Raw genomic sequence first — 13,901 nt, 5'->3', positions numbered from 1 at the left:
AAGAAGATCCATTCAATAAAACCAACAGTATCAGAAAGTGGTTGTCACTTGTCACATAAAATTTACTCTTTAAAATGTAAGTTGGTAACCAAACATCTCATGCAACAAATAGTAGGATTATGTCTGACAAAAATTATATAATTCTCACACAACCAGGAGGAAACTTGATACAACTGAAATAGAAATATAATTACTTCTGAATGAAACCACATACTGTTTCAATCTCTTGTCAACATAAGTAAAATAACAAAGCAGGTAGCTTCTACTCTGTGGTGTCAAATCTTCGCATACTCTAACTTGAAAAGAGAAATAGTGTAGCATCTGGGACTTCACAACTGCCAAAAAAATTGCCTAAAATGTGGCACAGGCTTGTTAGGATGACGCAACCTCTGACGGTCACTCAGGGTTTGTCTTTATCTTTTTTGATTTATCACTTCCAGCAACCTTGTTTATCTTAGCCTCACGGCGTTCTCTCTTTAGTCCTTTTACAGTATTTGATAAAGGCATTCCTCCAACCTTCAAAAGCAAAACATGGGTTAATGCGATGCTATGAATTGCTACTGTTAGACTGGGTAAATGGAAAGATTTGTCTGAAGTCTGAACCTGTTGGTCGGGCATGTAGATCTTGCCTACTTTACCCTGCACTACATCACTTGAAACATTCTTAACCTGCAGGTAAACATCAGCTATTATCAGCAATTTAAGTTTCCAGTATCAAATAAAAAGGCAAACAAGTTGCAATAATGCAAGAAAAAAGCAGCTGAATGAAAAGGAGGAGAGCTTTCTTGATATTCTATTAACTTCTTAAGGATCTTGTTTGCACAAGTACGAAAGCAACTAAGAACTGTATAAGGTTCAAGGCTCTTATATTTACCTTCTTAGCCTGTTCAGCAACCTTCATTGCTTCTTTCTTCAAACTCTCATTTGGAAGACGATGACGTCGAACTTTAAAGTCCATTGAGGGACCAACTTCTACCAATTCCATTTTAGGAATAGATGTGCCTGACTTCTTTAGCCGAAGAGCACAGTGCATAAAGACCACTGTAGAAGAAGAGATAGCTGTGCATACGAAAACCCTGTCTACACCAGCAAGATTTAGATTTTCCACCACCTGTACTAGCAAGGAAGGAAATATTTACAATTTATTCGATGAATTAACTCAATGTTACTAACAATAATAACGAAAGACTGACCTCTCCTCTGAAAAGATCAAGCAGTACTTCCTTCAAGTGTTTTAACTCTTCAACACTCTCAAAACCTTCTCCTACGAAGACAAAGAGAGGTTTCGACCCAATTTTTGGGCTCAGCTTCTTATCATATACAAATGACTCCATCGATCTATAGTTTTCCACTCCTACTTCAATAAGATCGTATATATGATGATCATAAGTCCTCCCAAGAACTAGATTGTCGGGCCTTTTCTTTGAATGTGAGCCAAACTGCAAAATTAAGACCTATTAGTTAGGAAAGTGAAAAGACTGAGCACATCCATTTTATGAAGAAATGGCATTTTCTAGATATAGATGGCTTTGATCTACAAGTTAAGCCTCTTTGTCTTCTGGTATGTCATCTAATATTAGCACCATGCAGTAAAATGCTCACAAAAAGAAGTCACGCTTGGATTCAAAAACAAACAAACAAAAAGATGGTCTTTATGTCTTAAAGTAGGACCTATGTATATGACATGCATATTAAGAATAACAAAGCTAAGATGAAAGGAAAAGATACACTAATAAGTGCGACTCTGTGAACCAATGTACTATCTTCTAGCACATTGGTTTGAGGCCGCACTTATTGGTTTGAGGTTATTAAGCTCTGAACCAAAAAAAACCATTGAGGGTCCGAAATCTATGCTTCACTTATTGAATAAAATTTGTTTTCTTATTTGTTTGGCCTATAGTCGGAACATAGTAAAAGTATGTCCATATGGAATAAACATAACAGAGATGCATCATCCAATGAAGAGGAAAGTAGAAAATAGAAGCAAGAAATAAGAGAAATCAAGAAGAGGAGAATAAAAAAGATTGAACAACAGGAGATGGAACTACGAGCTTAATAACCTCTTCCTAATTTGCTTACCACAAAAAGGCTGCAGTCAGTTTTGAGAGAAAAGAACTCCAAAGATGTTTCTCCGCCACTTTCGAATGGCCTTACGCTATCGTTCTTCCTGGTATACTTTACGGCATTATCTCTCTTCAAGTGATATATATCACTCAACACTGAGTTCAAAATAGTGCCAGTCTTGTTACCATGAAGGATAAGTGTCTTCTTACCATTCTCAACCTACAAATACATATAACATGTGTTCAATAATCACATTATCTTCTGGTGTATGTTGGACAAAATTAGTTAAGAAAATTCTTACAAGTTTTGGCGCACGCTTTACAAGCTCCCGCTTCCCTCGATGAGTCTTGGGGGTTCTTATTTGCATTTTATCAGCTACAGGCGTGAAAGAAGGCAAGAAATTTAATTCATTTAGTGGCATACATGCATTAGAAAAATATAATTAAGAAACAAAAAAAAAAGATTTTTGATGAAAATATAGTAGCTTTTCCCTGCTCCACAGATGATGAAGTCGAAAATTATAAGCTACTAGATGTAATCGAGCATGCTTTGTTCTCTAAAGAACGAGGGAATAGACAAATAGGCAGACTTGAAACTTCTCCAAAGAATTCTTGTAGTAATCGCCTCAAAGGCCAAAGAAGGTAGAGAGAGAGGAATAGGAAGAGACCTGTCTCGCGGTTTATGCTGCGGGGAGTTGCGACGACGCCGGCAGCCCACACGAGAGCGAGAGAGAGGAGGAGGAGTAGTAGGACGCGAGATCGATTGAGCCTTCCCAACTAGGGTTTAGTTGACAGGATCTTTTCATTTAACACCCTGTATTTTGTGTTTCTTTTATTTCACTTTTAAATCATACTGCTTGCATACTTGGTACGACTTTTTCGAAATTATTAAAACGTAGAGGGTCAAGTTAAGAATAATCGAAAGATCGGATGTAAATGGAATAAACACGTAATGCAGGGTGTGAAATATAAAAATTCCTTCATCTAACCTGCTGGCTAATGGATCGGGGATCGGGATCCAGAATAACTTTAGATTGATCAAAAGAGTCCGCTGGGAGCATCGACGATTAAAAACGATCTTCACATTCTTCCTTCTTTTTTTCTCAGTATTTAAAACTATTTGTGTCTTTCACAATGTTTCTACACTTGTACAACATTTTGAAGCAAAGATTTCAATAACCTTTATATCCCCATTTTTATAAACCCCAAATTCATAGGTAATAACAGAGGAGCAAGTTTTTTTTTTTTTTTTTTTTTTTTTTTTTTTAAATAGTCAAGTTGACAGGCAGGTTGATCCACCACTCTCTTTACTATATTTGAGCTGCTAGGTTATCATTTCTACTAGTAGTAGCATATTCTTAAAAACACAACTTTTGAGATCCGGAGAAGGCATTCATTGATAAGAGAAGCTATTTGCAGGTTTGGAGAGTTTGGACAAGGATTGTTGATTGTAGTGACTAAGGTCTAGCGGTCACAGAAGATCCAGATCTTCTTGCCATTAGCCAACCTGCTTACCTCCTTGATCGCAGAGAGAGCTACAAATTCTCTATAAATTGTGTTTTCTGACAATGGTTTGAAAAAATTGCTTTCCTCGCACTGATGGGGGATGGGTGCATAGCTAGGGCAATGTCAAACACTCGTTAATTAGAGCCACTTCATGAGGCATTTGACTATCCTACAATGTCTCCCTCATTAGGGATAGGGTGATTAATGAGAGAGACAAGATTGACAGAGATAAAGGCGATATGAGTTTCCACTGAGGGGTTCACGTTGAGGTACTTGAAGATTGAGTCCGCCATGCAAAGCACACGTAAGGGGCTCGACTTTTCTCTTTCAAAGCAAAATTTGTTTGTGCATCTCTAGATAGACTAGAGAACAATAAAGTTGTATGGTAATAAGTCTTTTTCATAAATGTTGTGGCGAAGGTGGACTAGCCATTCATCCGGTCTGAAAGATTTTGTTTTCATTTTGAAGCCAAGCTTGCTTTGAAACGGCTCTCGCTACAATGGAGGAGGACGTGTTCTACCATTTTTTTCCAACAAAGGAATCGATTGACTTCTTGTATTGTGTATTATAAAATATATCTGTATTTATAGATTATTTATATGTCCAAATTAAATAATGAATGAGTCTATCAAGATTCAAATTCAATACAATTCCAAATAATAAATAGGCCAGGTCCAAATAAATTCAGTTGATTCCATTATGAGATAATTCAATTCATTCATTCCATTTGGAAATGAATTTTCATTGTTTTAAAAATAATGAAACCGAAATGAAAGTCATAATTTTGTTGGTTGGAATGAGTTAGAAATTCTTTTTTATTATGTTCAATTTTTTTTCTTCTTATTTTGCCAATGGACTTTAGTAAAGATGTAAGCTAGCTTTTGGAGAGTAGTTAGCTCCAGAACCTGGATAGCCTATTTGAATGTGAAATATGGTACCTTATAAATGTGTTAAGAAAAATTAAATGTTTGATTGTAATCTGAGTTAATAATGATGAATTATTTTTTTTTTGTTTTAACATTAAAAAAATGGTTCCTAAACTATCATTTAGCTTTATCATTAAACTGTTTTAATTTTGATACTCTAAATAAGATTTAGGGAGAAGTAGGTATTAACCATGTTTTTAGAAAACTGAAATTTGGTATCAAAACCACTAACCTCATCTAAGAAACCCCCTTAAATCCAATTCAAATGGAACCAATATATTAATATTCAATTTTAAAATTTTAAAAAAGCTAACTTAAATGACAAATAAATTACATAAAAAAAAAATTAGCCTCAAATCTTCGGATTTCACTACATACATTGAATCTAACCTCAAATCATCCCTCCAAATAAATTAAAACCAATTAAAATTTCATCACTTAATAATTCCAAACAACAGCTGTGATTATAAAAAAGTAGAATTCCAAACTAAATACGAAATCCAATGTCAACGAGGCGGACCGAACTCACGATGCAACGTTAAGCTATTTAAGATTATTATTATTTATAATATTCTAACAAAAGAATTCTCTTGACCTCACAAATTATCTCTCCGACGAGATGCCCTATCTCCAGTGGACCAGACCGTAGCTCGGATAAGGACAGAGATAAGATCTGGACCGTCCAAAGGAAAATCCGTTAATCCGACATCGAGGGGGTCATTTTCGTAATATTGTGACAGGTCGCCCGACAAGCAGATTCAAACCCATGGGCGGCCGGTCGTAACTTCGCCGCAGACTCGGCGGTCGCATTTCAAAGTCTAAACCCGTCCACGAAACCCAGAAGCCTCTAGAAACGGCTCGATTCGCTCGTTATTCCTGTGGTGTTCTCGTAATTACTTTCGAACTATGAGGGTGCTTTCCTCGCCGCTCGTCCACCTTTGCCGGTTCCACTTGCTACGTTGCTGGTCTCAGGCGTCGAGCCGCGTCACGTCGCAACTCCCGATGACATCCGAGTTTCTAATAAAGTACCATAAAATACGCCTGTCGATCTCTTTAACGAAAAACTTTCTCTCCCTCAATTGGCTGAAAGAACGTATACGTACCCAATAGTTTCTCACCACGTAGGTGAGGGACGATAGTTATTATAGACATTTTATCGTAGAAGAAGCGGTTATACATATATTTTTTCCTCATCGCTAATATGTCGACACCTCATCTTAAAATTTTCTAGAACTCAGCGACGTGGCGGAATATTCGACGGTATAAGGTAGGGCAGGAGGAATATCATCGACCTGGGCCTTGCCACGTTGCTGACGTCGTTATAGAGGACTAGAGGAGTTTGTGGAGGAGTTGGGGACCGCATCTTTTTTTTTTTTTGGTTCATTTTATAGCTATTAACTTATTCGAAAAGGGAGCCCCTAAAAAAAAGTCGTCCTCTCTCTGCCTTTATTAAGTGAAGGCTTAAACCCTTCCTTTCTCGCGTTTCATCTCTTTTTGAAGTCCCCGAGCTGTTTGAACTCTATTCTCGCTTCTTCTCGATCTAACTCTTACTTACTATCGCCATGGGTAACTCTTTGATGATTTCTCTATCTCTATCCGCGATCTATAGTTATGACCGTTTATCTTCCAAACTGATTTATTTTTGTTTTTTTGTTCAACCCTTTTTGGTGCAGGCAAGATCAAGATCGGTATCAACGGTAGGTTTCTGCGATATATTACGATTTTGGTTTTTTTGGTTTGATCTCAGATAGATCTTGTTTTCATGTTTTATTTGGTTCGATTTGGTTAGGATTTGGAAGGATCGGGCGTTTGGTTGCTAGGGTTGCCCTCCAAAGCGAGGATGTGGAGCTCGTTGCCGTTAATGATCCATTTATTACCACTGATTACATGGTGCGATGCTCCTCCTTCGTTGATCTCGTTCCTATTACTGTAGATCTACAGATCTGAACGGTCAGATTAGCTACTGTGGAAAAAAAAAACATTTGACCGTAGTCTGAGTCCGAATTGGCAAGTTGGATATAATAGTACTTCGGGTTGTTTGATTAGTAGTAGTTATTCTCAACCTATGCATATACCATCAATTATTTATTTTCTCGTTTTCTTCTGTAATTTGTAGACATATATGTTCAAGTATGATACTGTGCACGGTAAATGGAAGCACCATGAGATCAAGGTGAAGGATTCCAAGACTCTTCTCTTTGGCGAGAAAGAAGTCACTGTTTTTGGCGTTAGGTAGGTCAATTCTTGCCTTCTTTTTTTGATGTTGTTATAGTATTATGAGAGTCATAGTGGGCATTGATTTTATTAGGAACCCGGAGGAGATTCCATGGGGTGAAACCGGTGCTGAGTATGTTGTTGAGTCCACTGGTGTCTTCACTGACAAAGAAAAAGCTGCTGCGCACTTGAAGGTATCTTGATTTCATTTCTCTAAATTTTAGCTGTGATAGATTGGTGGGTGTGCTAGTTTTTTGTTTTTTTGGATATCTGTCATATAGATTATGTTGAGTATATCTTGTTTTGCTTTCCTAAAGTTACAATTACATCTAAGATTTGCTTTATGATGCAAGGATGCATTTTCTGGATGCTGAAATGCTTTATCTAGTTCATGAGTTGTCTGTACTATTGTAAAGATTTCTTTTCAGAAGCCCCTGCCGCTGCCTGATTCATAGAATTATGGTCTTTCCTTCTCTTTCTTCCTTCATAGGTTTTTGGGTGCGGTAAATGAAATAAATTCTGGATTCTAAGTGGTTCAATGATTTGCTTGTTCCAAGTTTGTTGCTTTGCTAAGAAATGCAAGAGCTGCAGTTTTGGAGCAAATGATCAAGTATTTATATTGTTAAGAGTTACTAATATTCATATATAAAATATTACAAATATAGAAACAGGTGCTACTATTACTAGGAGATCATACAGTGGATTCGGTTGATCATGTGTTATTTACATATTCCTGTTATGTGTATTTTACTATTTAGAATTAAATTAAGAAAATTATTTTGTTCTTGTATAAATTAACACACTTTGCAAACTGTATGTCTATGCCAACAGATAGCACGCTGTCATTTCATCTATTTGATTATTTTGATGCATATATCACATTATTATATCCTTAAACAATACTGAAGTCTTAAAATTGATTTTATGCTAGTTTCTTTTCTTGCAGCTGATGCAAATACAATATCCATGAGGTTTTTGTTTTACATTTTTACAAAAACAAAACTTAATCTGCTTCGTCATACATATTCATGTTCAACATATCTCAAATGTGCTAATTTGCCAAATCCACCTGACTGGAATGTGAAGATTTTTTTTTTAATTTTCTTAATGCCTGCAAATAACAGGGCGGTGCCAAGAAGGTGGTCATTTCTGCTCCTAGCAAAGACGCTCCAATGTTTGTAGTTGGTGTGAATGAGCATGAGTACAAGTCTGACATTAACATTGTCTCGAATGCTAGCTGCACCACTAACTGTCTTGCTCCCCTAGCCAAGGTACTTTTTGTCCCTCTCATATTCCTTTTCTTTCTCAACTGCTTCTCTTTGATGCATTATTAATCTATTGGGAATTTTCAAATTTTGGCAGGTCATTAATGATAGGTTTGGGATTGTTGAGGCTTTGATGACCACAGTGCATGCCATCACTGGTAAGTTTTCACCTAAGCTAACTTTCAATATGGCACCCTTTAAGTATCATAAAAAAGGCTAATATATGGTATCTGCTCCGTTTTATGTCAGCCACTCAGAAGACTGTTGATGGACCATCTAGCAAGGACTGGAGAGGTGGTCGAGCTGCAAGTTTTAACATTATTCCCAGTAGCACTGGTGCTGCAAAGGTACTTCCACTAGCTTTATATTCAAATCATAATTAAGGGACAACTCATCAGGCTATCCATTTATTGATTATGGTTTGAGGTTATTTTAAAGAGCAGTGCATTCAGTTGATAGAGCCACTTGAATTTAAGTTCAAAAGAATTCCATTTCTTAAGATTCATCTTCTTTCTTGGGTTTGAAATCTATAATCTTGGCTTTTGGAAAGATTGAATCAATTTCTTATTAATGTGCCTTTTCCTTTAGTCAGATAATTAAATGTTGCTTAAACTTGTTATGTCCTTTTCCTAAGAGTAAGTGTAGACAATGTAGGCAAGTGGAGAAAATATATATCTGCCCTCGTAATGAAAATTTTATCCATTCTATTCTATTTTAGTATGTTCTTCAAGTAAAGTCCTACCATATCTCTTTTATTTTAATTGCCCACATGTTCCTTCATTTTGAGCATTTTCAAGTTATCCACTTGGATAATTTTTGGGTTACTGGCTGGAAATTTGCGATATCTGACCTCCCCCCAAATCGTCCTGTGCAGGCTGTTGGCAAGGTGCTTCCTTCTTTGAATGGCAAACTGACTGGTATGGCTTTCCGTGTTCCAACTGTCGATGTGTCTGTCGTTGACCTCACCGTCAGACTTGAGAAATCAGCCACCTATGAGCAGATTAAGGCTGCTATTAAGTAAGTGCTCGGCATTCAAATCAGCAGTCATTGAGTTTTGTTGAGCTTAGTATTAATTATCTAGGGCACACAAAATGAAAGTAATGAATTTCAATGGAATGCTCCTTTTTGTAATTAAATGCTTGACAAAAGGATATTAATTATGTAGTTATTTCTAAAATTAGACTCTGAATGTTTGTATCACTTTTGACCCATTGTTGTTTAGACTAAGTTGGAAACTCAACTGCCATTAATAGACCAATAATAGTGTACTTGTGATGTTAAATTATCTATTGTTTGATCTATGATTTTTTTACACATGTATTTAAGATGATTAATATATTTTATTTCATGATTATGTATTTCAATGGAAGTTTATAGAGATAATAGTATTAATATTTTGATGTCCGTTTTGTTGGGGGGAAAAATTCTATTTTTTGAAACTTTTGTACATTTTGGATGAAAAAAAAAACATTTTCACATTAGTTTACACTATATGGGTGAAGTGATACAAATGCAAGTTTATGATAGTTTGATTTTAGATATAACTACATAAGTTTAATTTTAGACATAACTACATAGGAATAGGGGTGAAGTGATACAAAATGCAAGTTTAATATAGTTTGATTTAGATATAGCTACGTAGGGTTAATTTATAATTTGTTTTATTATTAATTGTTTAAGGCATAGATTAGTAGCTTTACTCAAGAGGCATTTTCTCAGCCTGTTTAGTGAAATAATCTAGTCTTATAAGACTCCTGGTAATTGATGAATGTGTTAGCTTCATCAATGGAGTGCTTCGTTTTTTGTAATTACAGATGCTATCTTAGTGCCCTTATGGGCTTATGATACTTCTTGTAAAAGGTCATACATATAAATTATTGCATTTTTCTGCAGGGAAGAGTCCGAGGGAAAGCTTAAAGGGATTTTGGGGTATGTTGATGAAGACTTGGTTTCTACCGATTTTATTGGTGACAGCAGGTACTCTCTTATGAGTTGCTCTTACAATGCTGATTGTTTGGTTACTGACTTCACAGTTTCCATGAATTTTGCATTTGTGGTTCACAATTTTTTTGTTCATTTTTACATATATGTTGCAGATAGTGAACAATGTTATCTATTCTATTTTTTTCTTTTGTCTCTCGTAGGTCAAGCATTTTTGATGCCAAGGCTGGAATTGCTCTGAATGATAACTTTGTCAAGCTTGTCTCTTGGTACGACAACGAGTGGGGCTACAGGTAATTCTTTGTCGATTGGCACAAAAAATTAGCCGTGTTCTTAACGCAGTCTTTCATGTTTCTTTATATAATTTTTGTTTAATGCCTTGTGTAGCTCTCGTGTCATTGACTTGATACGCCACATTCACACTGCCAAGTGAAAGGGATTCCTCCTCGTCCGGTGAGTCGTGACTCGTCTTAGATTGCTGCTGTATGTGTTTTGTTTATGCTGAGAATAAATGTTGACGACGTTAAAGTCACTACGTTTTCCCGGGTGCTCTACTTTGAGTATGAGCTTTGTTTGTTATCCCAGTTCTGTAGAACCTAATACGAAGAAACTTCGGTAGCCTTATTTTGCTTGAGTTGGACAAGTTATTGCTTAAGAGTTTCACATATATTTTCCATGACAAGTGGTATGATGTTTATACTTGGGATTGATTCTATTGGTGATCAGAATATCCCAGAAGTCTTGCCGAGTTATGCAAAAACTGGATTAAATTATCAGACAGGTAGCAAATCGTGTCTTCGTTTAATGTGATCGATGTTATAATGATGTGACGACATTTTGTCCGTCGGAAAGGTCCTTCAGTTATTGCTCGACTTGGCTGGGTTTAAATGATAGCCCAAATGCCCTCGCTTGTGTGGCGAATGGGTGCGATCGGAATTTGGTGCGTTCGAACATTCTATAATTCTATTTTGGGACGAAATGACTTCTTTTTTTTAATAAAAATATGATTTCTAAAATATTGAAAATTGTCTATGATATCTTATTAATTTGGTTGTATATATTTTCACTCTTACCGTTTCCTTAGGAAAAGAACACGTTGAGAAAGAAGAATCTATTAGGAATGCACTCACCCATACAATCTTTTGGGAAAGAAAATTTTGGGAGGGTCTTCTTTAATTTAGTAAACGGGTTAGGTTTTACTAATACTTACGGATATATTAGTAATTTGAGTACTCCAGGTTATTTTAATTTCAAGGTCGTTTAGTTTCTGTGACCTAAACTAACTCAATTTAGGTAAATTAAAAAAAGTAATTAGAGATCCAATAAAAATAATATAAAAAAGAGGAAGCGAAGTAAAATTTTCCTTTTCTTATATAACGCGAGTTCATCTGTCTGTCCTATGTTTCAGTGGAACAGGACCACGGCTATCCGTAAAAATATTAAAATAAAATAAACCTATAACTAGTGTTCGATAAACAAATAATTCTTTTCTTTTTGATTTTCAAATGTATGCTTTCAGTTCTTCGTTTCTCTCGTGGACCTTCTTATTAGCTTCTTTCAAACGGAACTCTTGCCGACTTCGAAATAATTCCATCATTATAGGAGCCATCTTGTGCGCAAATGAGGGCTACAAACAAATGTAGAAATATTACAATAGGGTACGGACTGCATAGGCTTATAAGGAGGATGAAAATATCTGGGTTTTTGTCTATGTTCAAGTTTAAATTTGAAGTGCAAAGCAAGAAAAATAATGTGAATCGAGTCAGATCGGATCACATTGAAAAGATATTAGACTCAATAGATTGAGTCTAATTATCTTATTTAGTTATTTGGTTTCGTTAGAATCTTAGCATATTAGAATTTTATTTAATTAATTAAATTCAGCTCTGCGCAGTTTTAAAAAAATATTCATAGATATTCTACACATATCCAAATATATCAAACTAGTTAATAAGATCGACAACCTCCAGATCTAAGTTAAGGAAGACTGGTTTTGTTGATTTGTTAGGATTTGTTAGAGTTGTTTAATTTAGTCGATGAGTCCTTAGGGTGAGCCTCTCTATATATATGGAGAAAACCATAATTGAAGTATGATGATGATTGTTGGAATTGGCTTTAGCCTTATCTCCTCTACTTGACTATAGTCATTGGCGCTCTCCCACCTCCCTTCTTCCACCACTCAAGTCTTTGGTCGGCCTCTTCCAGCTTCTAACCACCCTCCTCTACAACAACTTCTTCCTTTCACATCAAGAATTAAACCTAGCATCTATCTAACCATTGGTGGGCTATCAAGCTAGGATTTAATTGATCTTCAGACACTGTTTGGTTGATATCTTGAGATCTAACCGTCCAAATTTCATGATCTTGGATTTATTGGAAAGCTCTCTCCCAAAGAAACAATATATCCAAAATTCAGGAGGATCCATTGGTTAGATTGTTCACATATTTTATTGGAAGTTACGCGCTTCATCGAGTCCAGAACCGTTGTAGATCGAATTAGGCTGGTTCGTAACAGAAAACAAGGACGTGAGTGTGCGCTGTGAAGGGAGAAGAAAGAAAAACGAGACTCAAACCCTCGTTTACTTTATTCCGTCAATTCTAGAATAGTTAAAATGAGTTCTCTGCTTTACGAATAACTATTATTAAGTTAACTTATATTTTACAGTAAAAGTATAATAATTATTTTTGATATAATATAAAATAAAATAAAATAAGAAGACTATGTTTTATTTATTTTTAATAAAATTATTATAAAAAAGTATTTGATTTAATATAAAATAAGTTTATAGAATAAATATTAAAAGTAAATTAGTAATTGAGTTACTATATAATATAAGATATAATTCTTATCAATAGTATGTATGTTTTTGGTTTTTTTTTTCAAGCAAATAGTACTTTCATCTCGAAATTTATAACAGGACACGTGTATTTCTTGAACGACCGAACGTGTCTATTATTGCCATTGTAATTCTCATTTAATGCACATTTCACGCAGTCATCAAATGCCTCAAAAAATGTCGCCTCCCAGCTGTGTCTTGGCCCAGATTTTTAGCATCAAGTAAACCATTTATTACGCAGTCATCAATGCCTCTAAATGTTTAAATTAATGTTTGCTCATTTGCTCAGATTTGAGATCGTCAAAACTACGTTTTAATATATATATATATATATATATATATAATGTAACATTCATCCATATGCGGAGAAGTGGAAATGATATGTTATACGTAGACTTAGATAGTTAGATACACATATTTATTTTATTCTATTCTTGTTTCTAGTTTTTGTTTAATTTCAATTTGGCTCTTGCCCAGAAAGTCATGTAATGATGTAAACAACAAGTACATGGCAACTAATATCCCAGTGATTTGATCTTTATCACAAGTCTCTCTTATCTCTCTCCATATATATTGAGTCTAAATTCTGAAAAGCATTTCTGCCTGTAGAAAAACTTCAACATTGTGAGGTATCAGCCAAAGAAAGACAGCTGCAATCACTTTCGTCAATGTAAAACGAAGAAATTCTGGAGCCTCTCTTCCCTAAAGATCTTTCTTTCACGCATGCACTTGTAAGAGTTGAAAGAGAGACCACCACCCAATTGGATCTTTGTCAATTATGATGATAGGAATGAGTTTGGTTTGCTTTGCTAACCTTTATGCTAGGAAAGTTCTATGTACTTGTTTAAATAATTGACAATAGAATTCTTCTTAAACTATTTATTAGACTCATGATGCTGTTGTGATGACATCAAATATAAGTAAAGTCATAGATAAAAAGATAAGTTGACCAAGAGAGTTGCTTACGAAAAATTCCAACAAGCTACTCGCAAAAATTATGTACAGTAGTGATGGAGTTTGTAGAAGCTCAGGATATAATTAACCATCTAAAATGATATTTTTAATAACAAAAATTTTGAAAGTAATATCAAAATGAGTCAATTGGAATCATAGTAAATATGGCTGACAGACTTAGATACAAGTCGCAGA

The 13,901-nt window shown here is 35.3% G+C and overlaps 2 protein-coding genes across 2 annotated transcripts; one reads left to right on the top strand and one right to left on the bottom strand.

Moving 5' to 3' along the window:
- Positions 1–48: 48 nt before the first annotated feature.
- On the bottom strand, positions 49–2,881 carry LOC140787301 (ribosome production factor 2 homolog). Its single transcript, XM_073136162.1, has 7 exons — positions 2,732–2,881; positions 2,366–2,439; positions 2,080–2,283; positions 1,194–1,439; positions 875–1,111; positions 604–669; positions 49–516 (listed from the first exon to the last, which is right to left on the bottom strand). Exons 2-7 carry the CDS (start codon positions 2,429–2,431, stop codon positions 397–399), a joined length of 939 nt encoding a protein of 312 aa, XP_072992263.1. The 5' UTR covers positions 2,432–2,439; positions 2,732–2,881; the 3' UTR covers positions 49–396.
- Positions 2,882–5,789: 2,908 nt separating this feature from the next.
- LOC140787300 (glyceraldehyde-3-phosphate dehydrogenase 2, cytosolic) lies at positions 5,790–10,539 on the top strand. The gene is made up of 12 exons (XM_073136161.1): positions 5,790–6,061; positions 6,169–6,192; positions 6,285–6,385; positions 6,612–6,727; positions 6,804–6,903; positions 7,834–7,980; positions 8,072–8,132; positions 8,224–8,321; positions 8,849–8,991; positions 9,868–9,951; positions 10,119–10,208; positions 10,303–10,539. Exons 1-12 carry the CDS (start codon positions 6,058–6,060, stop codon positions 10,346–10,348), a joined length of 1,014 nt encoding a protein of 337 aa, XP_072992262.1. The 5' UTR covers positions 5,790–6,057; the 3' UTR covers positions 10,349–10,539.
- Positions 10,540–13,901: the final 3,362 nt, after the last annotated feature.

This window comes from Typha latifolia, chromosome 4 (assembly GCF_019914945.1).
Source record: "Typha latifolia isolate L0001 chromosome 4, TyphaL0001v2, whole genome shotgun sequence".
Lineage (NCBI taxonomy): Eukaryota > Viridiplantae > Streptophyta > Magnoliopsida > Poales > Typhaceae > Typha > Typha latifolia.
The sequence above is the reverse complement of the archived record's forward strand: the minus strand, read 5'-3'. Positions and strand labels throughout refer to the sequence as shown.